Source organism: Enhydra lutris, unplaced genomic scaffold (genome assembly GCF_002288905.1).
Source record: "Enhydra lutris kenyoni isolate GAN:26980312 unplaced genomic scaffold, ASM228890v2 scaffoldscaffold9, whole genome shotgun sequence".
Taxonomy (NCBI): domain Eukaryota; kingdom Metazoa; phylum Chordata; class Mammalia; order Carnivora; family Mustelidae; genus Enhydra; species Enhydra lutris.
Window position 1 is genome coordinate 77,664,363 of NW_019154093.1, and position 25,772 is coordinate 77,690,134.

The following is a 25,772-nucleotide window of genomic DNA, read 5'->3' on the forward strand; positions in this document are numbered from 1 at the left end:
GCTTCTGGGCTCTCTACTCTTCTTTTTCTCCTACTCTTCCCCCCTTCTCTTCTTGGCAACAGATCCATAAAAAGTGAAAAACCATAGAAAACATCACCTTGGGAGACAAGAAAGACTAAGACAGGTCTGGCCACACGACAAGGGTCGTGACCTTGACCCACGCAGGAGCAGTTACGACTCGTGCTACGGCTGCTGCTGCCCCTGCGCGACACTGTGTTTGGACAGCTGAACGAGTGCAAAAAGAGCGTCGCTGAGTCCCGTTGGTGTCGCCCGGTTGCACAGCTCATGGTGTGGGAGGTGGTTTCGGAGATGGGCACGAGCTCTCGCTGTCAAAGCTGGCAGCCCGGCCCTGCCACTGTGGAGAGGGGAGAAGGCTGGTTACCGATGGCCAAGGGGACTGGCATTTCAACTTTTGAAACTTCTGTGGCCCATGCACTGAATTCACCCTTCCCGGCTTTTCATAAGCTTACTTGGATTTTGCTGTCAGCCATGCAAAAACAGAAGGAAAAGAGCTGTAGAGCTTCCAGTTTGGAATACCTGATTTTTTTTTTTTTTTAAGACCTACTGCAGAGGTAATGAACGTTTTCTCCACTGTGTGTGTGTGTGTGTGTGTGTGTGTGTGTGTGTGTGTGTTAATGAGATGCTATGACTGGGCCATTTCTGAGTGCTTCAGCCATTTTTCACACTGAAAATCAGATTATGTTAGCAGCGAAAGAGGCCGTCTACAGAATGTGCCCTTACTGCCAAGAACCCACGTCCATGAATTATTAGCAATTTGTCTGGGAGCTGTTAGTGCAGCTACAAACCTGATATCGCTCTAGCATCCAGCTCTCTTTCTCAGGTTTAATGCTTCCTGTGGGCATTCACACCCACTTTGTGAGGAGCTGGGGGTAGGAGGCGGGCAGCCCTTCCCCCCCCCTCAGGACCATCCCCTGCCTTCTCCTGCCTCACAGGTTGCCCTGTCAGCCCCACCCTGATCCTCCTCTCAAGGTGGGTGATGTAAGGAGGCGTAACAGAGCGAAGAAGAGGGCTGAGAGTGGATGGACCCGCACCTGAGCCCTTCGACCCTTCCTTAACTGAAAAGCCAGTTGTGCTGGGGCACTGTTTTCTGGGCAAAGATCTGACCCCAGGAAAATTCTTGACCCATCTTGGGGCCATGTAACTTCAAAGTGAGGCAGTGTCCACTGTTCACTCCATCCTTCCTGGGAGCTGAGGAGACCCAAACCTCTCCCAGGTGCCCGTGGGACAGGGCTCCAGAAGGAGTTAGGGAGGTGGTCGAGGTGGTCTTTCTGAAACAAAGTACGGCCTCCTCTGCTGCCCCTGAGCTCTGGGGGGTCTCCACGATGGAATGATGGGCTGAGTAGAAGCTTCTCTTCTACTGCACCTGGGCACGAATGGGGGCGGGAGGGGGAAGGATGCCGTGCTCCCCACAGCACAGCCATCTCTAGACAGAGCTGAGCCACCTAAGGAATAGAATGTTTGCCAGCCGGTGTTTCCTACTGGAAATCCATGGCGCTGAGGAGAGACCACGACCTGCGGGACATCTCCACGCTCCCACTTCTACAGAAAGCCTCTGTCACCTTCCCCAGGCTTCGTCCCTTCGTTTCCCTGTACAGGCCATCTGGCAGATCTTCACAACTAACCCCACATTGGGCCATCGGGTACAGAGGAGGACCACCACTACGTGCCCTAGACCTGAGCAATCTTAGCATGCCCGACCTGGGGGCAGGCCTGGGGCGCCATCCACTCAACTGTCCAGTTCTCACGTATGACAAAACCAAGACACAGAGAAGTCAAGACACCGCTAGTTAGGGGCGGAGCCAGCAGGCGAAACCAGGTCTCCTAACTCCCAGCTCCGCGCTCCCTCCACTCCCTCCTGCTGCCAGCTTCCATCCGGCCACAGCGGGGGAGAAGGAGATGCACGGGGCAAGAGGAAACCTAACATCTCAGGGGCCGCACCGGGTACTTACTCCTAACTCCAGGTGACAGTCTCTCTGCTTGCAGCGTCCACGTGAATGAAATCACAACCGAGGGTTTCCCTGGTGAAATATTTTAAATAAATAAGTGCCTGGTTGTTGAGCCCACGGTGACTTCTGACTCCAGTGCCTCTTAACCAGAAGGCGACACAAGATGGTCACCAATGCTCTCATCTAACACACCTCTGTCTTAGGGGATCTACTTTCTCTGTGCCAGCCTTTAGGGCCGCTGAAAGTTACACAGTGATTCCTGGCTTCTCCCCTGATCAAGCATGCCACTTAAACAATCTTAAACAATCTGACTGATAGGCCAGTGCGGAGGAGGAAAGGCGAAATGGCCACACAGGGTACCTTTTTTTTTTCTTATAATAGCCCAAGTCACGCGGAGCGTAACTGTCCATTCAGGACACATGCGGAAGGCACGCTGGCTTCCCTGCCAGCCCCTGATTGTTTCTGTGAAGACAAACAGAGGAAGGAGATGGGGTTCGTGGACAATGGGAAAGTGAATGACTCCAGCAGGCTTATCATGGTGGCTCTGAAGTCAAAAAGATCGGCCTCCCTTCTCTGGCACCTGGGAAGGTGATTGTGCCAGGACGCCTGTGTTCCTTAAGACCTTTTGTTGTTCTGCAATGGGGTCACGCTCAGACAGATCTGAAATCTCTGGAAGCTGATCTCCACTTGGCCCTTCATGATAGAACACCTCGGAGAAGGCTGCTGGTCAGCCTTGGCTCTGTGTGCGGTGATAGCAATAACACACAGCAGTGCCTGGAGGGAAGGGGGCCACTGCCACCGCTGCCACCAGGGAAGGACGCTCGCTGGGGCTTAATCCATTTCTACTCACTAAAAACATCCCAGCAGGGGAAAATGCCTTTTCAGTTCATTTGTTCCACTCAACCTTATTTTAAAACCCCAAACAAGTGGGCAAGTAGAGTGCCCACTGTTTTCATTAATAAAAAAGAAATGATCACGGCACTCAAAACTTCTCGAAGGAAGGTACAATTTAAATAGAGAGTACTTTATAGATGTGTGTAATTTATAGATCTTCCTGGGAGCGGGAGAGTGAGATTTCTGTATGTAGGATATGAATGGGAGAAGCAAGTTTCAGGAGCAAGGCTCTTGTTCAATGTCCAGAACTTAACCGAGGAGGCAAGATGGGAGCTTTAAGGGTGATTGAGGGGGGAGGTGTTCGAGTGCAAAGCATCACTTGAGCCCAAAGAGGGTTTACTTCCTATCTGCCTGGTAGGGTTTTAAATGTAGTTTTATAAAGATACTCAAACTGTGGGTGCTAAAAGTGTAGGTGAAATCCTAGGTTGCCAAGATGAATGTCATTTTCAGCTTCTTCATATGGAGAAATGATCCCCTGAGCACAAAATGGTAGGATAATGAGAGGGGGAGGGGCGGGCTCGGGAGCTTGGTGTGCGAGGTCAAGAAAAAAGTAAACCCAAAGGATATAAATCAATTTATTCTCTTTTCGTTTTCCATATACTGTTACTTTCCCTTTACCGTCTCATCAAATATTCATTTTCAAGGGCTTGATTCTACTTTATCTTTCTTTCTTTTGTAGTCTGGACTGGTGAGTCAGAGTTTTCAAAGGAATGGGACTCGGAATCAATTATTTGGCTTAATTAGGTTGTATTCACTGTAGAGTGATTCTGGAACCGAGGGCCGGCACCTTCTGGCCTCCCTGCACACACCCCCAACTCCAGCCGCCATGGGCCGGTAGCTTCAGTTTGTGTGGACAGGGCGGCCCAGTCACACAGGGAGGGTTATCTTTCTGAGCTGGTGCCACGGGAGTACTCACTGGTTCTATCCCCCATCACTTAGGGTCAGAGTTTCCTAGAAAAGCAGAGATGACGGGAGCCGACCCCCTCATTCACCAACCAAGAACCTGGAGAGGGGGACAATGAGTTGCCTAAAGCCCTACAGCCCATCAGCTTACATGTCCCTGCCCCTAAACCACCCTGAACATTATAGTATGCTTATTCTACTCTTAAATATCTCAAAGGGATTTAAGAGGGGGGAGGGGGCACAGCGCCCTTCATTGGTTGAATCAGGCCTGCGTTCAGTGAGGCACAGAGGGTGGACCCCAGGTCATCCTCGGTTCCTTCCAGGAGCTGCCTCCTGTGGAGTCGGAGGGTGGTCGTGGGTGCCTCACCCACACCCTGTAGGGAGCCTTCTGCCTAAGAAGGGGCAGAGGCTCCCTTGGGGGAAGGGAGCTGGAGAGCCGAGGGACCGGTCTCCATCATCCAAGCTTCACCACTGTGAATCAAGGCAACTACAAGACAGAACCAGGAGCCCTCCGATGAACAGGAGCTTTGTGTGGATGCCTTACTTCTCCATGCTCACCCCAAAGATGTGCCTACAGCAGTAGGTAAATCAGTTAGCCTGGCTCCCAGAGCCCTCTCTCCCTCACAGCCCTCAGTCTCTCCTAAGACCACTCACACCGCTGCAAGCAGGGGAGAGACAGGCCTGGCCACACCGAGAAGAGAAGGCAGAGCTGCCAGGTCCTTGGCTTTGCTGCTCGCGCCTTTCTCGTGTCCCAGAGCCGGGAGAAGGGATTACAGTTAACCCTTGAACAACACTGGGATTGGGGGCACTGACCCTCCACACGGTCAAAGATCTGCTATGACTTTGACTCCCCCAAAACTTGACTACTCATCACCTACTGTTGACCAGAAGCCTCACCGATAACATTAGCAGTCCATGAACACATACTTTCTATGTTATAGGAGGTCTATACTGTATTCTTACAATAAAGTGACAGAAAAGAAAATGTCATTAAGAAAGTTGTAAGGGAGAGAAAATACATTTACAGTGTTGTTCTGTATTTATTTAAAAAAAAAAAAAATCCACACACACGTGGACCCGCACCATTCGAACTGTGCTGTTCAAAGGTCCACAGTCCTCTGTTTTTAAGGTGACTGCTTTTAAGCTGAGGGGCCATGTGGTGTAAGGGTTAAAGCTTTATTTATTTTGTTTATTAGTCAATTTTCCCATTTTAACCTCTGGACTTCCTAGGCTTGAAGTCTGGGATGAACAAACAACCACCTATCTTTTTAGGGTATGGACTGGGGTATGAGATCCTCAAATTGAGGTTTCAGGCTCACCTGGCTACCCCCACATCCCAACGCTTTGAGAAAAAGCAGGCCTGGGAGCCACCAGGATGATAATTTGCAGGATCTCACACTGGTGGAGTTTGGTGGAGGGGGAGCCAACTGTAAATATCATGGGAAGGGACATTTTCTTTTGCCACTGAGAGAAATGACTGGCTGGAGATTATACAGCAAGTCCGAAGGGGCTGAGTTTGGAGCCCAGGGCTCAGGACTCCTGGGTAGTGCTCCACGTGTTCTATCCCTGTTAGGATCCCGTCAGAGAGCGTGACACCTTGAAGCCATGCTCTCTCCAGCCATGGGAGAACCAGCTTTCATGGCAGCAGGATCTCGTCTCTGGCCATCCACATGAAGGCCATGAAGACTGCCTGAGGACGGCCTGGCTAGAGCTTCAGGGAACATAGTGATTCAACAAGGGTAGAATTTCTTGCCAAGTTCTGAGCTCACCCTCGTGGGGCTTTCTCCCAGAGGACCGAGTTGGCCCCGGGCCTGGCACCGGGGAGCCACTGGGAGGGCTTCCTCCCGGTTTTAATTTTCCATTTAGGACTCAGTGTCACTTTCAATATACTCAACATCAGAGGCTTTCTGTCAGGCAGCTCCCCCCCATCCTTCTCCACCTCCTTCCTGCCGCTGACGTGCACCCCGGGAAGGAGCAACGCAGGCGAGGTCACACAGCTGCTGACTGCCATTCTCCAGCCCGCGTGGCCATGCAGCAAACATGCCAAGGGCCGAGCACGACCTCACCCACCTCTTTGAAGGATTTCTTTACCTCCACCAAGGAGTGCCAGTGTGCGATGGGCTTCCGCGGGTACGCCAGCATCTCGTTCCAGTGGTCCCGGCCCAGGCCCTCAGCATTGATCCCCACACGGCAGACTCCTATGATCTCATTGTGGCCCACTCTGGGGGAGAAACAAAGGGCCTGGAGCTGGTGACCGGACATGCTGCCAGAAAGGGAGGTCCCGGGGTCTGGGATTCTGCCTGGCAGGGCTAACTCGGAGTGCTGAGCTCTGAAAATAGATGCTTGGCAAGGCCTCTCAGACTACCAGCGGCCGTGAAGCTTTGCCCAGCCTCCTTGGGTGGACATTGACTCAGACAGATGAGAAAAAGGTTATAAACGCCTTTGGGATCTCAGGAAATGGTGGGCAGATGGCCTGACTTTAGGGAACAGGAGAATTTCAGTCTTTTCTCTTCTTTGACTCAGCTAGCACATCACACCCTCGCTCGAGACATCGGCATTTGGAAATAAATCACCCTGCTCTAAGCACCATTTCTCCATACCCCCAGTGGTTAGAATGTGATTTACTCACTCAGCAAGAATATCAGTCTTCACGCAAATATGTTCAGCGAGTACCTAGTATGCCCGAGAACTTGTGCTAAAAATCCTACATGAAGGCTTTACTGCATGTTTGTTTTGTGGGTTTTTTTTTCCCCTCCTTCAGCTGGAGTGAACTGGAGAGGTGTCATGGTGGCTCGGGGTGGGGGTTGGGGCGAGGTTGGGAAACATTTTTGAGCCAGCCTTGATGAAGAGAGGATTTGACTAAGTGGAAGAGAAGAAATCCATGCAAGGAAGAGGAAATGAAGTTGGATGATGATGCTGGGTCCAGATTCTGGAAGGTCTTGAGAAACCAGGGGAAGGGCCTGGATTAACAGGAACCACAGATGGTTCCAAAGAAAGGGCAGGTTCCGAAGAAAGTGGTCTTTAAGGAAGGTGAGCCTCCGTGCATTGGCTGACTTGAGTCAGGGAGTGATGGAGGCTGTCTGCTGGGAGGTTGCACAGCTGTCTGTCAGTGAGAATGGTAGCAGCATCAGAAACGGAGAGGAGAGGTGCTCAGACTTGGTGCCAGATGGAGGAAAAGGAATCAGCAGGAGCGCATTCAGGGAAACTGATGGGTGGAAATGGGCCTGCTGGGAAGCAAAGCACGAGCTTCTGCTCAGGGGAATCCAGGCTCTTCCTCAAACTTCTGCACCCTTCTTGGGTGGAGCCAGGCTCGAGGCCAATGGGCTCCTGAAACCCTGCACTGCCCTGGTGTGGGGGTGAGAGGCAGGAAACCATGGCCCTCCGGGACCCTCACCTACCGATCATAATCCATAACCGAGATGAGCAGACTGACTTGATCCATGTTCTCTGGGGGGATATCAAAGATGATGGCTTCATTGTAGACAGGATTTAGAGTGTTTTTCTTTATGGTCGTTTTCTTCTTCTTCAGTCTCCGCCCGTCACAAAGCAGGGAAACTTTGACATATGGATCTGCACCAGTGGGAGTGATGGGAAGGGAAGGGAGCATGTTAACCAGATATCCTGGAACATCATTTGCAGCAGAGGGATGGAAGCCATGGACCTACTGTTGCTCATCGGATGGTACCAGTGGGTTGTTAGGATAATTAAACCACCTTGTATTTATGCAGCACACCTGTCTCTGAGGACACTTCGTGCTTCATAAAACACAGAGTCTTTAGCGACCTCAGGATTATTGGGAGAATGCCTAATGGACTTTCACCAATGGTGAAACTGGCCTCAAATCAGACAGGACACCTGCCCGTGGGGATGCGGTTCACGGCCCCACCTCCCAGCTCCGTGATGGCCAGCTGTCTCCGAAGGGTGGTGAAGCTGAACAAAGGCACCCTTCCTTTCACCTGCTTGGAGTCCTTTCCTCTGGGGTTTGTCAGCATTATTAACCAAAGGATAAGGGGAGGGAGTAAAAACAGAAGTCGATGACACGCAAGGAGTCGCAGCTGTCAGAGTAAAGGAATGGCGACAGTCGCAATGCTGTTCGTGTCCTCCCACCTGACAAGAGAATTATGGGTCTCATTGTCCCAGCAAGCTCATTTCCAGCTGGCATCAGGAAGGACCCTGCTCTCTGCTTCCCTGGAAGCCGTTTCCTGCCCACTTTGGGGCAGAGGAGGAGGATGGAGCTGTGCTGGGGCCCGGAGTAAGGCGGGTTTCTGAGATTCGGGGCAGTCCGGTGACATTTCACTGCCCAGTGGGACCTTGGATCCTCTCCATCGCCAGAGGAGATAGCTTTTTACTGAGCCTCCACATGCCCCCCTCCCTGTCCCTTCTTTGGCTTTCTGAATACATGTTTCATGGTCACCATTCTACCCTGAAATTTCCCACTCATCCGAGTGAAGGGACACCTATTGTAGCTCATAGCACAGGTGTCTCAGGAACCATCATAATTGTTATTTATGCGTCACAGCTCAAGAAATGGAGAGTGACTCACAGGTAATAACAGCTTCTGAGATGCTGATATACTGAGACACCTTCTTGCCTAGGAGCCAGGGTTCCCGGGAAGCCATCAGGGCGGGGGGTGGGGTGTGGGCTGAGCGGCCGCTGCCTGGAGCCTTGAGGCCCAGGCACGTGGTTCTATCTCCTGGCCGCTGAGCACCCACCAGGCCCTCATGCTCCCTGGACATCAATCACAGGGCAGCTGAGGCACCCAGCTCTGGGGAAGCTAGAGAGAACTATGACATGTGAGAGGAGACTTCGAGCCTCGAAGGCATTGCCGCAGATACCCAAAGGAGCTGCGGATGAACTAACGTGACAGGGCAGCCATGCCTTAACCACGGGGGCACTCGGGTTTACGAGGGAGCTGGCAAGACTGTGATTAAGCAGAGGTGTTTAATCGACCTGCTGTTTCCAATGACCCATTTGGAAGGCCCTGCTCTCGGGGGTGTTGTCAGTAAAAAGGAAGGTGGGGTTCCTAGAACCTCTGTGAGACAGCTTTCTGATGTCGGAGGGCTCTATTCTCTATGGATATGCCCAGGGCAGGGTCGAGGTCCGAGCAGTCAGGTGGAGAAAGCTTGTTACAAGACCCATCACTAACACAGCAACGTCTACACTCCGTAAGGTGGACACTGCCTTGGAAAGCGTCTTCAGGCTTGAGGCTGCCCGAGTGCTTTCCCAGCCCTTGCCATGCCCATTTCCATGCATTTCCACAGCCCAGCGGTGTCCCATGCCACCTAGCTTGGAAAAAATATGACAGAGCCAACTGTCCCAGAGGCCACTAGGCAGACAACTGGCTTATCACCAACTGGGAGAGTCTCAGCTTCCTTCCCCCACTCTGTTCACTCCTACGAGGCATATCCATTTATAAAACTCAGTGGGTGTAGCTCCCTTGGAGAGACCATCAATCTCGTGATTGTCCAAGAGGCCAAGCAGAGAGATGACTGTTCCTTAGTGTGTGGCTTCCAGCAGAATGCTGGCTCTGTAAGACCTTGGAGGTTGCTTGCTCTCTAAGAGCCTATGATGTTCCATGCAGCTGAGGGAGGAGGCACAAAGCCTGGCAGTACCTTTCACCCCATTGTCATGGGAACCATCACAGTCCAGCATTCAGTATGTGCCAGGTACTGTGCTGAGATTTATGTACCTTGTGTCTTTTAAGTTTCCCACCAATGCTATAGAATATCTATCATCATCATCCCCTTTTACAGATAGGGAGATGGAGGCTGGAGAGATTCAGGAACTTGCCTCGGATTTGAAACTAGGTCTGTCTGACTCCAAAGTTTACATTTTAAACCACTAGACTCAAATCAGTAAAGACCAGTTGTGGAAAAGATGGGTGCTGTTGCTCACCACCCTTTTGCGGTGTCCTGATCCTTATTATTATTTTGTGATCATTCCAGTGGATGGGCTTAGAGAATTAACTCAGGACTAGTAAAATCAAGGAGACTAGGTAGACCCTCAGGTTTGGTGGTCAATGTCATAGAAATCAAGAACAGGCAGTGAGCTCCACTCACTCCCTGCTTTAGCCCAAGATCCAAGCAAGTCTGGACCGACAGCAACCTCAAACTCATCCTCAAAAACAAGAGATCTTGTTTGAAAGCCCCCTGGCACACATGCCTCACTGTTTCACCCTCTGACAAGGCTCCTTGCACTAATCATTCATTCATTCATTCATTCATTCAAAATATATTTATCCAAAGCCTAGTGTGTTGCATGCTCTGTTCCAGACACTTGCTTATATCTGTGAACCAAACAGGCAGAAATCCCTGACAAAAAGAGGACCCCTGAATTTTCAGAATCAAACTGAGATTTAACAGCAGATTCCAAACCCAGGTAGAAAAGAGGGTCAATTGCAAGAGGAAGATTAGAATTTAGCATGAGAAAAATCTCTCCCCCCAACCCTCTGATGTGGAACGGCCGTTATGATTACCTCAGTGGCTTTGCCGTAAGCTCTCTCTCTAGCACATCAATTTAATTACACCAGAGAAGATAGTGTGGGGACTTAGGCAGCAAAATCCTATTTCCCTCAGCAGGCTTGACAGTCCTCAGCGAAATTTCTGTCCCCAGCATGCACTTATTTTGATATTGAAATGAAATCTACATTGGCTATATTTTTGGAGGACGCCGACTTGGTGGGGCCTGAGAGCTTTGCACACGTCGGAAGACGCTGTTTAAGCTCTTCCCGGCGTCCTCCCCGAAGTACAGTGGGAGCTCCAGTGGAAGGTGGCATTAGGGTGGACGCTACCTTGGGGAGTTTTTGGCCTGGAAGACACGAGCGCTGCACAGAGATGGGGGGCTGGGAGCAGAAGCTCCGAAGGAGTCAAAGCGGCAGCAGACACACATTACCTCAGCTTTTTCCAACTACCTTCCCCCAAAACCTAATTTTTCAAGGTCTAATACCTCATCTTCTTCCAGCTACACCAGGTCACACCTGGGCCCGGAGGTTTGCAGCTGGACCATCCCCTCTTTATGGTCACTGTGCTGATACTAAGGGGTTTTCGAGGAAAATAAATAATGAATGAATAAAAGGAAACATCGGCACCTCTGGAGTGGCTTGACACTGGAAATCTGTTTCATCAGAAGAGACCCTTGGGTGATGGATGGGTCTAGGGAAACAAGCCTTTCCCTACATTTGCAACTCTGAGCACAGCCCAGGCTGTTCTGCACGTCTGCTCTTTGGGACACTTCCCGGGCTAATGTGAGCCGACAGGGGGAAGGAGGCTCCTGGGACTCAAACAATGTCTCTGTTATATCAAAACTCCGATACCTTCTCTGACAACGACTTATAGAATCATGGAAAGGATCACGACTTACAGAATCACAGAAAGGATCGGTCTCTGCAGTGGCCCCCAACCAAGCATGTCCTCAGTTGCTAGAACGGGACTTATTCTGTACCTAACAGCAATCCTGGAGCAGGGGCTGGGGCCGTGAGCCCTGCAGAAAAAACTCAGATACAAATACACTTGGCTTTGCAGGGGCTTTGCCCCCTTGACTAGATCTGTGGGGCTGCCGCAGGGCCATGCGGACCTACAAACATTTGCACGCTTAAACTTGACAAAACCCTTGAAAGTTCTGGGGCCTCATGTAACTAGAAAGATTTTCCTTGATATTTTTTGTATTTGTATTTGTTTTTGTTTTTGTTTTGTTTTTTTTGTTTGTTTTCCCCATGTGTTTATTTCTTATTCTCTCTCCTTTAAGGGAAAATGACAGGAGGTGCTAATGTCCATTGGCAGGCCACTTGGGGAGAAGAGGTACCTGAGTAGCCTGTGATGTCCATCGCCTTGAGGTTCCGACATTTGATCACTGTGAGGGTGAGCCGGCCTGCTGTGGGTAGGTAGCACAGGGAGAACATGATCTCTCCCAGATCCACGCTTTCCTGCAAAAAAGCAGACAAGAGGGCACATGAGGGGCACACGGCTCCCAGGGCCGCTGCTGAGGGCCACTCTGGGACCTAGGAGAAGGCTCTTTGAGGCAGAGTGCCTTGTCTTTTGGACTGGAGGGTCTGGCCTCCATGCTGGGAGTAACTGGGAATAAAAGACAATGAGAATGATGTTGCCTCTTCAGTAGAATCTGCCCTGTGCATTGTTCTTCTCAGCTCTGCTCAGATGCTGGTCCCAGTCCTCGCCATCCTCTTGGGTCCTGCCCTGCCCTCCATTGGCCCTCAGCTGCAGCCTCCAGACCAGCAGCCCCAGACTGGCCCAGCCCCGTTCCCCTCCAGTTTGCCCTTCTCAACCACTGGTCCCCTTTGACTCCACACCCCAGGCCCTGCCTGGCCGTGGGCATGACAGTGTCCCACACAAGACACGCTCCGGCCAGCCGGGGCTCTCTCCTTGCAGGTCTGCCGCCAGCCCCCAGGCTCAGTTGTCCCTCACCAGTCCCTCTGCCCGACAGCTTCCCCGCCTCTCCGGAGACCCACCCAGCACTCTAACCTCCAGGCCTCGGCACGAAAGCACAAAGGATTGTGACCTTGCTCAGGCCATGCTGCCTAGCAAGGAGATGTACACTCCCCATCCCGGGTCTGTGCCAGGCCTCGGATCCACCTTGTCCTTTTCCCTGGAATATGACCCAGCAGGGAGTATAGCACCTCCTGCCCCCGGGGGCGTCCAATCCTGGGAAGTTTCTCAGTAAACTTCAAAGAGGGCAAGAATGTCTCTCTGTCCAGTCAAACAGCACTTGGCTGGACTGCTTCTTCTCCCTGCTCCCCACTTGATGGAGGAGGATGCTGTTGTTGCCAAAACTACCCCCAGGCTCTGAGGCTGGTCTGGTGCACCCCTCCCTGGCCCCCAACCCTGGGTGAAGGAGGAGGGCAGGGTTTGGAGGGGCTCTGATTTCGGATGGGGCCATCCGCTTGCTCATTCATTCATTCAGTCAATCGACAAATGTTCACTGAGCGCCTGCTGTGTGCAAGTGTTGTTCTGTGTGCTAGAGATACGGGGGAAAAAAACAAAATACACAACCCTCCCCCCACCCCCGCCCCAACTGCCCTGCGGAGCTTACATTTTATTCAGGCAAAGGACAAGAAAAAAGGTAAAAAGTTAGACGGTGAAAAGTATCGAGGAGAAAAATGTAAGGCAGGGAAGGGGGATGCATCATGCTCACAGGGGAGGCCATAGTTGTTTGAATTTTAGACAGGTTGGCTGGGCAGGCCTCCCTGAGGAGACGACACGTGACAAAGAGAGCAGTCAAGGGTGATACCAAGATTTCTGTCCCTTCTTCTCATAAAGAGCCCCCCCCCCCTTGTTCAGGACTCCTAGAAACACCTGATACCTGGCCCCAGCTGCAGATGAATCCAAGCCTCTCTCACCGTCTTCCAGAGCATGTGGTCCCAGGGCTCTCCTCTAGATGGGATAGGTGCCCACCCTCGCTCTAGCGCAAGATTCAGCCTTGGTCTTTTTATTTGCCCCCACCGTTGAATCCCAGAGCAGCAGAAGGGGAACGCCCCCAGCTCCCCAGGAGGGGGGCTAGGGGGGCAGAGCTGTACACTCCTTAGAGGTGGGACTCCCTCCAGCACACAGAACCCCACAGCGGTGCAGAGCCAGTGAGCCGACACCCACAGCCACGAACTCTCATGTGCACAGCAAACTGTGAGGCAGGAAGTGTCCTTATTCCTTCCGCTTCACAGGCTGAAGAGCTCAGTGTTCAAAAACGCAGGTCTCAAAGCTCTGCCCAGGCTTACACCGCTGGTGGGAGATGCAGCTGGACTCCCGACTCTTAGGAGAGCATTCCTCCCACTCACTTTATCTTGGAGCACCATCAGGCTCACCCAGGGAGCACCTCAAGGTGACCTTGGCTCCTCTAGAACTTGGCTCCATGCTCTGTGGAGATAGGGTCCCCCCTCAGCACACACACGGTCTTGGGGGGGTGTACAGTTTGAAGAAGGTGCCAGGGTCCCCATCTCCCTCGGGTGTGTCTCCTGTCCCCCTAGTCCCCTAGTCCAAGGAGGGAGTCAAAGGAAATGGCCCTGTGACATGGTGTTGAGGGAGTGCAACCTTCCCCTCATGTAGCAGGTCCCTGGTGCACCTGGCTGGAAGTTCTACCTCTGACCAAGGCACTGAGGCATGAGGGGGCCCCCAGCTCCCTTTATTTCCCTCATAAGCCTCGTAGGTTCATTCCTACCTGAAGCTAGAGAAACCTTTCAGACTCAGTCATGTGTCTGCCATATGCCAAGTCTTTTGCCAAATCATCTCAGTGAGTCTTACTACAGCCCCCCAAGGTAGGTGCTCTTATCCCCACCACAAACAGGAGAAAAGGACTGTTTGGTGAAGTTAAGTAGCTTGCCCAAGTTAAGCCACTTGCGTGACTAGTGAGTGCTCTGGTGCCAGTTTTTACGGATCCAGGCTGCTGCTCAAACACCCCCAGAGGCTCCCCCTGTTCGGCTTCTGGAATCAAGAAGCTTGCGTCTTAGCTTGCATTGAGGGTCCCCTCTTAGTTCCTCACCTCACTTCCTCTCTACTCCTCTACACCAACCCTCCGCTCCACAGGGCTGGTGGAGCTTCGGTCCCTTTTGCCAGAATGTTTCTCCTCCGGTCCTGGCATGGACAATCCTATGCTTCTTGCAGGGGTCTTCACCCAGGGTCCAGCCCACGGACGGCACCTCTCCCCCTACCCTGGCTGCACCTTCTGCCCCTGAGCCACGGTGTTACCAAGTCCCCCCCTGCTGCCCCCGTGCCCTCCCACTAGCCTCTGGTGACTGGAGGTCCCTTTGGGTCTAGCTTTGCTTTACACCTACCCCTGCTTCAGAAGCGGCCACGTGTGAGAGGAGCTCCATGAACGCAGACTGAAACACAAGGCCCTGTCTTAGCCAGGAGAGCCCTGGAAGGAGTGCTTCTCAATGTCAGTGGCCCTTTCTGAAGGGGCTGGTTTCCCTGCCACTGTCATCCTAAAATGCACAGTGGCTCTTTCAAGGGCTGTCTTATTTGGGGGAGTCCGAGCTGATTTGTTGTGGACTCGGGAGACTGGCTTGGGGCGTGGGGGAATCACATGCAGCTCTCTGCACTGCTCTCAAGGATGGCTCCCTCCAGGGGAACACCAACCCAACAGGACCCCCCCTTTTCTGCAGGGGTGCCCTTTCTTGACAGGACTGTGGCAGCTGGGCAGCACACGTGCTGAGTCTACGGCGTGGTGTGGGGCTCCCTACCCCCACTGTGGTCCCTGCTTCTGACCGTGAACTCCTTTCTTCATGCACAGTAAAGAAAACAAGCCAAGATCCGCCCCCATGACTTGCAGGCAGAGAGACAACAGGAGCCAAGGGGCCTACAGCTGGACCCAGGACCTTCTGCCGTGGGTGACTGGGCCTCACGGGGCCCGACCGCAAGTTGGATGCCCTTGGCTCAATGGACGGAGCGGGTGTTGTTCCCCTGCCCACACAGGCAGCAGAGGACTGGCCTGTTTGATAAAGGAAAATAAAGAGGTTACTTTTGAGTAAATAGAGGGATGGGGGCTAAGCAAACACAGAGTCAGCATCTCCTGGCAGTCACCTCCCTCTCTGGGAAGCTGGGCCCCAGCTCGGCCCCTTGGGTGGCCTTGCCAGATCCTTGCTCTGCCACACCCCCTCTCTTAGGAGGTTTCAGCCCCAGATCCTATACTCCTTGCCAGTCCTTTATGCTCATTAGTGATGCCTGAGACTTTGGCTTTAATAAAACCAGGGTGACCAGGGGCTGCAGAACAGCCCGCACATTATTGCTTTCATCTTCACTGGCTGTCAGGGGAGGCCGCCTTAGGGCCCCTGATTGGTAATGAGCTCCCCAGTGATGGAGAGGTCACTGCTGTCCAGAACTTGGCAGAAACCAACTTGGCCCTCTCAGCTGCTAACCTGCAGGTTGATGGGGGCGGATGGGGGTCCAGGAGCACTGGCTCTCAGTCCTGGCTAGAGTTTGGAGAGGGCAGAGAGCCGCAAGATTCTCAAAGGCCCCTCCATGGCACACCGCTGCTCTTGTGGGTTGCCCGGTAGGCTGTCTGCAACACAGTCTCCTCCTCTTTGATGCACTCACAGAGCCGTAAGCACAGAAGAGAATTCCTGTCTGGGGGCTGCCCAGGAAAAAACAGTGAACCACAAGTCAGGAGCCACCAATCAGCCACGAATCCTTCAGCCACCAATCAGCCATGAGAACTTGGGCTCATCCTTTCACATCGTAACATGAGAGGATCGTCCTAAACATTCTAGTCCCTCCCTGCCAGCCATAAAAACCAAGGATTCACACTGGAAATCCTACCATCAACATCACCAATGGAGACGACCCAAGGATGCCTGACTGTTGTCTATAGCCCGCCTCAAGGAATCTAGCAACTTGGCCTTGAAATCCAAACGCTCTCATTCCTTCGGTCCCCACTACCCCCAAGTGTTTTAGTCTTCTCCGGCGCTTTCTCTTCCTCCCAAATAGGCAATGAGTGGCATCCACACTCCGGGTCTGTCTTGGGAATCCAGGCTAAGCAAAGTAAGAACCATCCTTCCCCATCTTTTAGAGAACGCTTGTCTCTTAATCATTAAGTGGCTTGTCGGAATCTCTCATCATCGGCAGAGAAGCATCTGCTACACTTTTAAGAAGGCCACAGGAGACTGAAAAGGATCTCTGAAGCACAGGGTAGAAGTGCGGCTAAGCTACCCCAGGGCAGGCGGCCTGCAAGAGAGACGGGTGGAAGCCACTTGCCTCCAACGGGTAGAAAAACATCCAGGGAGCAATCCCTCTGTGAAGGCCTGCGGTTTGGAATCGGGGTAGAGCTGAGTCAGAGGCGGAGGCTGGCTGGCTCTTGGGGCTGGGCCCTTTCCTCTGCCCCCAAAGTACCCCAGACCTCTTCTTCCGTAGCCCAGGCCACCACCCTAACTTTCCTATCACTCATGTGGATTCTGTGACAAATGCTCGGTTTGCCTTAGATCGTGGGCTCTTTGAGGGCAGAGACGGGGTCTCTGTCGCACCTAGTCCAGGCTGATGAGAGAAAGGCTGAGAGTATGGACTGGGGCTCAGTTAGCTCAGGGCAGGGGGGTGGGGGACGGGGGTGGGGTGCGATCCAAGCTCCAGCTGTGATGTTAATGAGCAGTGCTGGTTTCTTAATCTGTAAAATGGGGCTAATAACACAGCATCCACCTCTTAAGGTTGCTGTTAGGATTCAATGACGTCATCTGTGTAGAGTGCTTGGCGTAGTGCCAGGCTCAGAGCAGGCTTTCAGTGACTGTTAGCTGCTATTATAATTATTACTTCCATCTTTGCAAATATTATAAAGATCTCACAGTCCTGGGGCAGGGACAGGGAAGAGAAAGCATAGAAGTAATCTGTTGGTGTGATCCGTGCTTTAAGACAGGCTTGGGCGAGATGTAGGGGGAAGGGGCGGCAGAGGGAGTAATAAAGTGCCCTGGGGTTACAGGGTAGGCTTCCAACAGGGTCTTTGGCAAGGTGAGCCAAAGGAAAACGAGCAGAGGAAAATGAGTGAGGCCATTCTAGGCTGAGGCGGGACGTGAGAGATTCTGTATTAGAAGGTGAGATGCAGGGTGGGGACTTCTGCACATCCATGCTTCTGTCCTGCTCTTGCCACTGCCTGAAATCATCTGTCCCTACCTCTGATGTCCTTGCACGACAGTTGTCTTTCCAGGCCAGCTGCTCTGTTCGCTCCTCTTGGGTTGCCTACTCTCACCCCCCTGGTCTCACTTGGGGTTCCCAATGCCTCTGGGTTGAAAGATCAAGTGTTACAAATGCCTTGAAGCAAAGGCAGCACGTTTCTGAGACAACGATCAGCAGGTTCTAGTGACCCGCTGGATGATGGGGCTGCAGGGGCGGAGAGCAGAGACTGACACCCCGCCGGCCCAGAGCCCCTGGATCCCAGGGGGTGGGCGTTCTCCTTCCTCCGCAGCTTCCAGGACTCCCGCTGTGAGCGGGGTGTGTGTGTGTGTGTGTGTGTGTGTGTGTGTGTGTGTGTGTGTGTGCTCGGGGAGGGACTGAGGCTGGGTTGGCTCCCTCCCTGCCCTTCCTCAGGCCCAAGCTTCTAAGGCTTTGGGGAGAATGCTGGGGGTGGCCAAGATGGAACATGGACAGGGCTGCTGTGATGCTCGGGTTCTCTGCGGGGGGGCTAGGGCAGGTTCCATTTGTTCTGCGTTCCATCTCTGCCTACTTGTTCTCTCAGGTGCTTTCTGCCCCAAGGGCTTTGCAGCAATGTGAATAAATGATCTGGCAGGAGAGAGATGCCTTATATGAACTCAATGGACTCCAGCTGCAGCCTGTGGTGTGGACCCTGAAAGCCCGGGATGGCCACTGGGAAAGAGGGAGACCCTCCAGCTTTGGGGGGCAGGGCATGCAGGAGGAAGTCGGTGAGATGCTCGGACTGGGCTGTGTCCCTGGGACCTGAGAGATTAAAGCACATGGCGGGGGAGGGGGAGGCAAATGTTGCCGTATCTGAGCATCTTCAGGGAAACAGATGGTTTTATTTAGGAAACTTTTTCTCAGCCTCTCTTCCATGAACCTGCCCTCAAAAAGAGGTTTAGTGTTTCACATGCAACATTACTTTTGGGCAAATATCCGTGAGTCAGAATCACACTGGGAGGTACAGATCTCTTCCTAATGACTTTTTAAAAGGTGGGTGGAAAGGGAGAGGGGCTGTGAGGGGGTGGAAGGAACTTGAGGAGAGTAGAGTTTGAGAAAGTTCTAGAAGAGATGGAGGCAATGTCTGGACAAGCTGGAAAGTCTGCCGCATGGGGGCTTGTCCATGGGGGGCCAGGGACTCTGCTCTGGTCTTCCACTGGCATCACATTCATGACAGGAATAAATGGCACATTAATGAAGTTAACAATGAGAATGGGTCTTCCTTTCTAGCCTCCAGTTGTCCTGCTGCATGGTTATCAAACCGCTGTCAGTCCTCCAACCCCCACCCCCACCCCCTGCCCGGAGAGGGTGGGCATCTCGGCATCTAATCTCTGCCCCAAGCAGGGTGGTGGGGGCAGCAAGGGCTCTCAGCAGGAGGGAAGATGCTCTGGTTCCAGGGCCGTGGTCTCCTGGGGTAGCTGAGGGGCATTTCTGCAAACAGGTGGCCTGGGGATGCCTGTGGGCAGGGCTTTGGTCTCAGTCACAGCCACATGCTCGCACGGCCGGTGACAGGGACTTTATCTTCCTTGTTTCTTTGCTGACCTGAGGGTTCAGGTCTTCAGCCCCTCCTGCTCCGACACTCGAGGATCTCTCGGTCTACCGTGGTGCGGCTGCTGTGTGAAGAGGCTCTCTATAGCCTCTCCTGCCCTTGATTCTCCTGCCCTGGGGTCTCCTCCCACCTTTCTGGCTTCTCCATCCCAGCTCCTGCTCCATCCTCCTCCCATCCCTGCCTCTAAACAGTGGAATTCTAAACCCCCACTCTCTCTCTCTGCTCATCCATAATGTTAATGCCCATTTGCATTCTCAGGACTCCCAAATTTATGGCCCTTCTCGGACCTCTCCTCTAGACTCCAGACTCATATATCCAACCCGACGTCTCAATGTGGACGTCTCACAGAAATCTCAGATCTCTCAGATGTTCAAAGGTGAACTTCGATCTGCCATGTACATCCTCCCCTTGTTTTGCCCAACTGGGGAAAAACCCCTGCATCCTCCCAGTTGCTTGGGCCAGAAATGAGACAGTCTCATCGATGCCTGCCTTCTTCTCTCCTTTGCACGTAGTCCATCACCAAGCCCTGTCAATTCCACCTCCAAATTCAGTCTCAAGCCTGCCCACTTCTCTCCATCTCCAGTACCACACAGAGGGCAAACCCATCTCTCACCTGCCCACTTACAGCCGCCTCCTAATGGACCTCTCTGCTTCCCGTGTTTGCGCGTCCCACTTTCCATACAGCAGCCAGAGTGTTCTTGCAAAATTATAAGATGGAACACGTCACTCCTCTGTTTAAAACCCTCCAGTGTATTTCCCTTGCACTTGGAATAGAATCCAAAACACTTATCAAGACCCACAGGGAGGACCCTACCTGATTAGTGTCCAAGTCCCCGCCCTCACCCTCCCGCAGCAACTGAAGCGTTCCGGGGTCTTCCCACTCCTGGGACTCCTCACATTCTGCTCTCTCCATCTGACCATTCTTTCCCCAGCTCTTCACATGGCAGGTGTCCACTCATCCTTCAGGCTGCTTCCTCCCAAGCCTCACCCCTGCTCTGGATGGTGTGTTCCTGAAGGACAGGGACTGGGTTTTGCTTCATCAGGAGCAGGACTAGGGTGAAGCAAAAAGGGAAGGAGGCCCTCCCTCTCAGGTTCTTGCATGCCTCCAAGAGTGAGGGCCTCCTTCAGTCTTGTCCCCCCTAGGCACCTTGTTTCCCTGACCCTAGTCCTGGCTCCATATTTCACTCCCCACTGTATTCCCAGGACTTAGCACAGTGCCTGGTACATAACACATGCTCAGCAAATAACCGCTGAATGAATGAACATCTTAGCTTTGTGGGATGCACCTGGTTAAGAAGGTGGTGAAGGGGGGTGGGTGACAGGAGTGGACCTTGGTTAACCTCAGTCTCTGGTCTGTCCAGGGGGCATGCCCCCTGGGTAACGAGATGGCTTCAGGGTTGAGCCTCATAAGGTACACCAGACCTCCCTCCGGGGAAGAGGAGGCTTGGTTCTTGAGCTATGCCCAAGACAGACTGAGTCAGAACCTGTGAAAGTGGGCTGTGAATGACTGAGAAGCTCCCCAGGTCATTCTTGGACATCCTCGGTTTGCAGCACAAGGGGAATGAGGGGATTCTGAAGCCGCCGTAGATCAGACCCTAGCAGAATCCCTGCGAGACGGAACATGACCAAAGTCATTCGGTATCAATGGCACCAAGCAAAAGTTAGGAGGATGGAAGGGCCCCTTCCCTTCTGTTGGGTGCAGACAAGGGTTCTGATGGGTCAAAGCCATGCGAGATCTTCCTGGAGCAGCGTGCTCACTCTCGCTCTTCACCTTTCCTCAATGCACCATGCATCCCCCGATAGCTAAGTTTTAGCAAGAAGGCGCCTGCCCCAAATTTAGAGAGTTTAAGAAACCTGGGTAGGGCTTTAAAGATGTCTGACATGAGTCTGTAAATAGTTCTATTGCAGTAGTTTTCCAAGGGTGTTTCCCTGACCAGCAGCATTGGCAGCACTTGGAACTTGCCAGAAAAGCAAAGTATCGCCCCTCCCCGCCCCCCGCATGAGAACCACTGCCTTTTCCAGTTAGCAGAACCAATCAAGCATGCATGCTCTGGCCAGGATTTTGAACTTTCTTTTCCTTCTTTTAACCTACTTATCTTGGTGACCAAAGCCAAAGTCAAGAGAGAAGGAGACTAACAGATATGGAGCATTTGGATACTTGACAGATATGTTCTTCATCGCATTCATATCATATTCCTTGGAAGAGCCCATGATCATTGCTGTCTTGAGGTTCAGAGAGGTTAAGTAACTTGCTAAGCTCTCGGAGTAACTGGCCAAGTCTGGATTTGGACTCTTGTCTGCTGACACTGAAGACTTTGCTCTTCTCCACCATGTCACTCAGAATCCTCTGGAACTGTGCACGCGCCACTCACTCCCCTCCACCCTGCCTGGAGAAAGCTGGACTGGCGGTAGGCAGAAGTTCTTGTCTCCATGCAAGGACCCGAGGCTTTCTCTACAAGTCTCTACCCCTGAGCTAAGGTGCAGACACCAGGACTGGGAGGGGGAAACCCTCAGGTGGAGAAGTTTGTCTCCTGCAGAACGGGAGCTATTTTCCCTCACTTTCATCTTCTTGCTCCCCTAGGTTTTGGGTAAGGGGCTGGTTTGTGGTGCCTGTGGGTTTCCCAAGAGGAGTGCAGGTGCCATATCTGGAGATTCATGCCCTTGATGTCGGATCTTTGCTGATCCGAGCAAGGCCACTCCAATCACATTCTAGACAGCGAGAAATCACGAGTGATCGGTCAACTCATCCAGTCCCAGCTTCTAAGCAGAACTTGTAAACTCAACAACGAAGCCCCCTTTTAAAAACATCTCACACTTTTCTCAGCCATTCCACTATCTTTGAACTCAGGAAATTCTCCTTGATGTCCAGGTCTTTCCTTCCCTCCCTGAGAGGGACTTCCTCTTGGCACTGAATGAGCCTGGAAGAGCACAGCCTGGCACGAAGGCAAGGCCGTACCCCCTGGCGTCCCAAGGCAGGTACGCCCTTCCCTTCCAGTTCCCGCCTACGATTTCATTATGATGCAGACATTACGCCCTCAGGGTCTGGAAGACTGTGTCAGTTTTCACGGTCTTCTCTTCTCCAAAGCCCAGAAACTCAGTGTCTTTGGCCTTCTATAGTTTCCAGGCATTTTAGTGGCCCTCATGTAGACCCAGAATATTCAACAAAGAATTCTTGACTGGGGGTCTGGTGGGAAACTGGGGTCTTGGTTTGTCATCCAACCAGAGGGGGAGGGAATCACTAGTCTGCTTCAAGGGAATTAGTATAAACAACCCGAGTGGGGAATGCGCAGGGTTTGGGGCACAGACTGGGGTTCAAGTCCTGGCTCTTCTGTTTCCTGACTGCATGACTGTGAAAGTCATTGGACTTCTTTGACTTCGTCTGATCCCGAGTATCAGCCATTCTCAGGGGCCTCCCCCCGGGGAAGCTGCTGTAAACCCTGATGTGGAGACAGAAGAGACCACAAGGTAAACTTTGCCAGTGGCCAGGGGAACTACCGAGGCACACACGCAGCAAGCGGGCAGGGTATAAATCTCTTGCTCTCCAGCCCCACTGGGGCAGGTGGTGGCCCCGCAGCCTAGGGACAGGCTAAGCAAAGCCCCCCTGGGAGACTGAAGGGCCATGTGTGCCCCCTGGACATCTGGGTCAGCAAGAGAAGAAGGCGGGGAAGCCACCTTGGGCGTGTCCCTGGTTGGAGGGCGGCCGTGAGGACACCTTCTAGCCTTGCTCTCAGAAGCCAGCTTCTGGCTTTGGGGCCCACATGAAGCCATGCCAGTTTGTAGGAGGCCTCGTCCCTCTCTCCCAGCCTGGGCTTCCCCACCCATCATCACCTTCAATAAGCAGGGTGAGGGAAGACATCTTGTGCGTCCTGTCAGCCTCCAGGTTCCTCCGCACTAGGATAAACTTAGAGCCAGGAGGCTTGGGTTCTAATCCCAACCCCGCCACTAACCTGCAGAATGATCTCCGGCAAGTCACTGGGCCTCCCAGAGCTGCGGTTTCCTTGGCTGTGAAATGAAAGCATTGTAGAGGCGGCCTCACCTTCTCGTCATAAAAGGGGGTTAACGGCTGAATGATGTGTGCACTTTCCCCTGCAGGGCAGACTCTTGGAGCATTTCTGCAAACTTCCAACCCCCCTCGTGCTTTGTCCTGCCGCAGAGCTGCTTCTGGCAGCTGACTTCTACCCTCTTCGAGCAGCATTCTGACAACACATCACAGGAGGGAGAAGCCAGTAGTGGGGGAGGAGGCCAAGGGAAGGGGAGGCCTGCTCCCCGGCCCCAGAAGATGCCCGCAGCGCTCTGCACTGGCTGCTTGTTTGAAACCAGACCCCAGGCCTCTCTCTCTTCCCCCTCCGCTCACCCAAGAGTGCAATGATGAAACACCAAATTAGCTCCATTACTGTAACTCCTCCAAAAACTGTAGGTCGCGTGATCTGCCGGAGCCAGCTAATGTCTCCCACTGGTGAGCAGGTGACACTAATGGTCCCCCTCCCTTCCAGGCACCAAGTGGAGAGGGGCAAAAGCAACATGAGGGTCAGACAAGGAGGCAGCTTTGAGGGTGTGGGAATCCGGGGAGCCCAGGCTCCTGCCTGCCCCAGCCCACAGCCACAGCTAGTGGGTCTCTGAGCCCCCAGCAGAAGCTCTTCCAGGTCTTGCCTTCCCTCACTGAGAAGAACTTCCTCTTGGCACTGAATGAGTCTGGAAGAGCACAGCCTGGCACGGAGGCAAGGCCGTACCCCCTGGCAGGGCTGGCCTCAGCCTCTGGGCTGGGCATCCCCGGGTTCCTATGGCTGCTGAGGCTGCCGCTAAGGAGGGCAGCTGCCCCATGGATGACCCCATGTCTCGGGCTCCTTCCCCAGGCCCCAGGCCCTCGCTGCCCAGAGCTTCCTGCCCTCCCAAACAGCAGCCAGTGCTTCCTTCTTACCCCTGCCTCCCTTCCCGCCTCCACCTGCCTCTCCTCCTACACCAGAAAGAGCATCTCCTGTCCTGTCAGCTGAGGCCACTCTTCCTCGGGTGGGGAGGACCCACATGGGAGTGGAAACACCGGGTTCACAGGCAGACCCAGGCCCCATCCCGCCAGGCCAGGCCAGGCAGTGGGAAATGACAGAGCCTGTATTCACTGCCATCCTTATGGCTCACGAACCTGCAGAGCGCCCGATAACCCTTTTCTAACCCAGTGCCTTCCTAAAGACGAGGGTGGGACCTGGGTCTCTAAAGGATTCCTGCACCTTCTGCAGTTAGCAGTTTCTGAGTAAATCCCTCTCTGTGATAATCAGGGTAAGAGCTCAAGTGGCCTCAGATAATAGAGATCCCTTCTCATTTTACAGACCAGGGAAACAAGGCTTTGAAGGGCCGTGTGGCCCAGGTGATGCTAGATAGGGTTTCCTGCTATTAGACCACTTTGGAACCCCTTCCTCTCGCTTTCCAATTTCACCCCACATGTATAAATTGAGCACCTACTAGATGAAGGTCAAGGGTTAAGGGTTAAGGGCTGCAGGGGACATACAAACAAATGACACTGAAGGGTGGCAGAGGGACGAGAATCCCCCCAGATTCCAGAGACTGCCCACCTCTACCACAGTTAAGGAGGATCAAGGGAAAAACGTTCAAGAAACTATTCACAGCTGACACTCACTGGGCACCTGCGTGAGAACGCTGCGTGTTTATGAGTAGGAGATATTCTTACCCACATTGTACAGATAGGGAAGCAAGCGCAGAGATAGCAACCAGAGATTTTAACTGGAAAGGAGGGTCATGTGGCTCGAACCCACACACCCCCTGTTAATCACCAGGCCAAGCCAGCTTGATTTTGTGCAAGGCTGTCACAGGGATCAAATTCATTACATTCATTACCCAGTGTTTGGGTTTCCCCTAATACTTCTGGAGTCCTGATTGAGGAAGGCATGACAGTGCTTTCGTACACTACCTCAGCTCCTCATTTTCATAAACCTTTTCAAGAGACTCTCATTTGTCACAACAAATTTAGGAACTAGATCTTACGATTACCGCCACATTGCAGATGAAGAAACTAAGGCCTCGGGGTGGGGGGTGCTAACAAGGTTTTGGAATTCAATGACCATGTTCTGGACAGCCCCCGTGATGTTCATTATTCTCTCCCATGCTAAGAACAGGACTAGCTTTGTTTTCCCCAAGCACCCGGTCTGTATTTGTCATGGACACAGAATTCCGGGACTAGGTTTCCCTCTTTGCATTCGCTGCTAGAGTGCTTAAAGGGAGCTGTGTGCATGACGGCAGGGCACGCGTATAGTGGCCTCTCTGAACTTCAGGGGACTGTCTTGTGTGGATCCCTTCCCTAACATTTGCATGCCGTTTTAAACTTAGCTTTAATCGCATTATAGGTCTCGTGGGCTAGCTAAATCCTTTTTGGAGCAGCACAAAGTCACGGACAAAAATAAGTGACAGTTTCTAGTACTTGCTGTGCAAGACTTCAGATGGTTCTCTTTGTCTCTCTTAGCTTATTTTCTCTCTCTGGAGAATTAAAGACTTGTTGAGGATTAAATGAGACAATGTGTGAAAAGCTTGGTCAATTCCATAGTGCCATATATAGGTAGTAAGATAGACCTGTCAGTAACATTGTTATTAATAACGTGATGGGTCCCTGCCCCTGGGCACCTGCACCATTTACGGTCTGGACCCAGGGACTGGTGAAGAGGGGCTTGCTGGCTGGGACCCAGTCCCACGTAGTGGGAAGGCTCCCACAGCTGTGATGGGTGTCACCGAGGGGCCCGATGCTGCTCTGATGGGGGAACAGAGCTATACCAGACCTCACACCTCCCGTACCTGGAGGCAGGCCTCGGTTAGAGCTGTCCCTGCTGCTCTGCCCACTGAGGA

The 25,772-nt window shown here is 52.7% G+C and overlaps 1 protein-coding gene across 2 annotated transcripts in view; it reads right to left on the reverse strand.

The window, feature by feature from the left end:
* Window positions 1-283: 283 nt before the first annotated feature.
* Window positions 284-25,772, reverse strand: part of LOC111143512 (synaptotagmin 6) — a 54,443-nt gene continuing 28,954 nt past the window's right edge. The window contains exons 4-7 of one of the 2 annotated variants that reach the window (XM_022497321.1): window positions 11,565-11,685; window positions 7,163-7,334; window positions 5,835-5,985; window positions 284-355 (exon numbers count right to left, since the gene is read on the reverse strand). In XM_022497321.1, the coding sequence (XP_022353029.1) occupies window positions 284-355; window positions 5,835-5,985; window positions 7,163-7,334; window positions 11,565-11,685 (516 nt within the window). Of the gene's footprint in view, window positions 356-2,021; window positions 2,040-5,834; window positions 5,986-7,162; window positions 7,335-11,564; window positions 11,686-25,772 lie in introns of those variants that run through there. The other variant, XM_022497322.1, reaches the window with a different exon arrangement.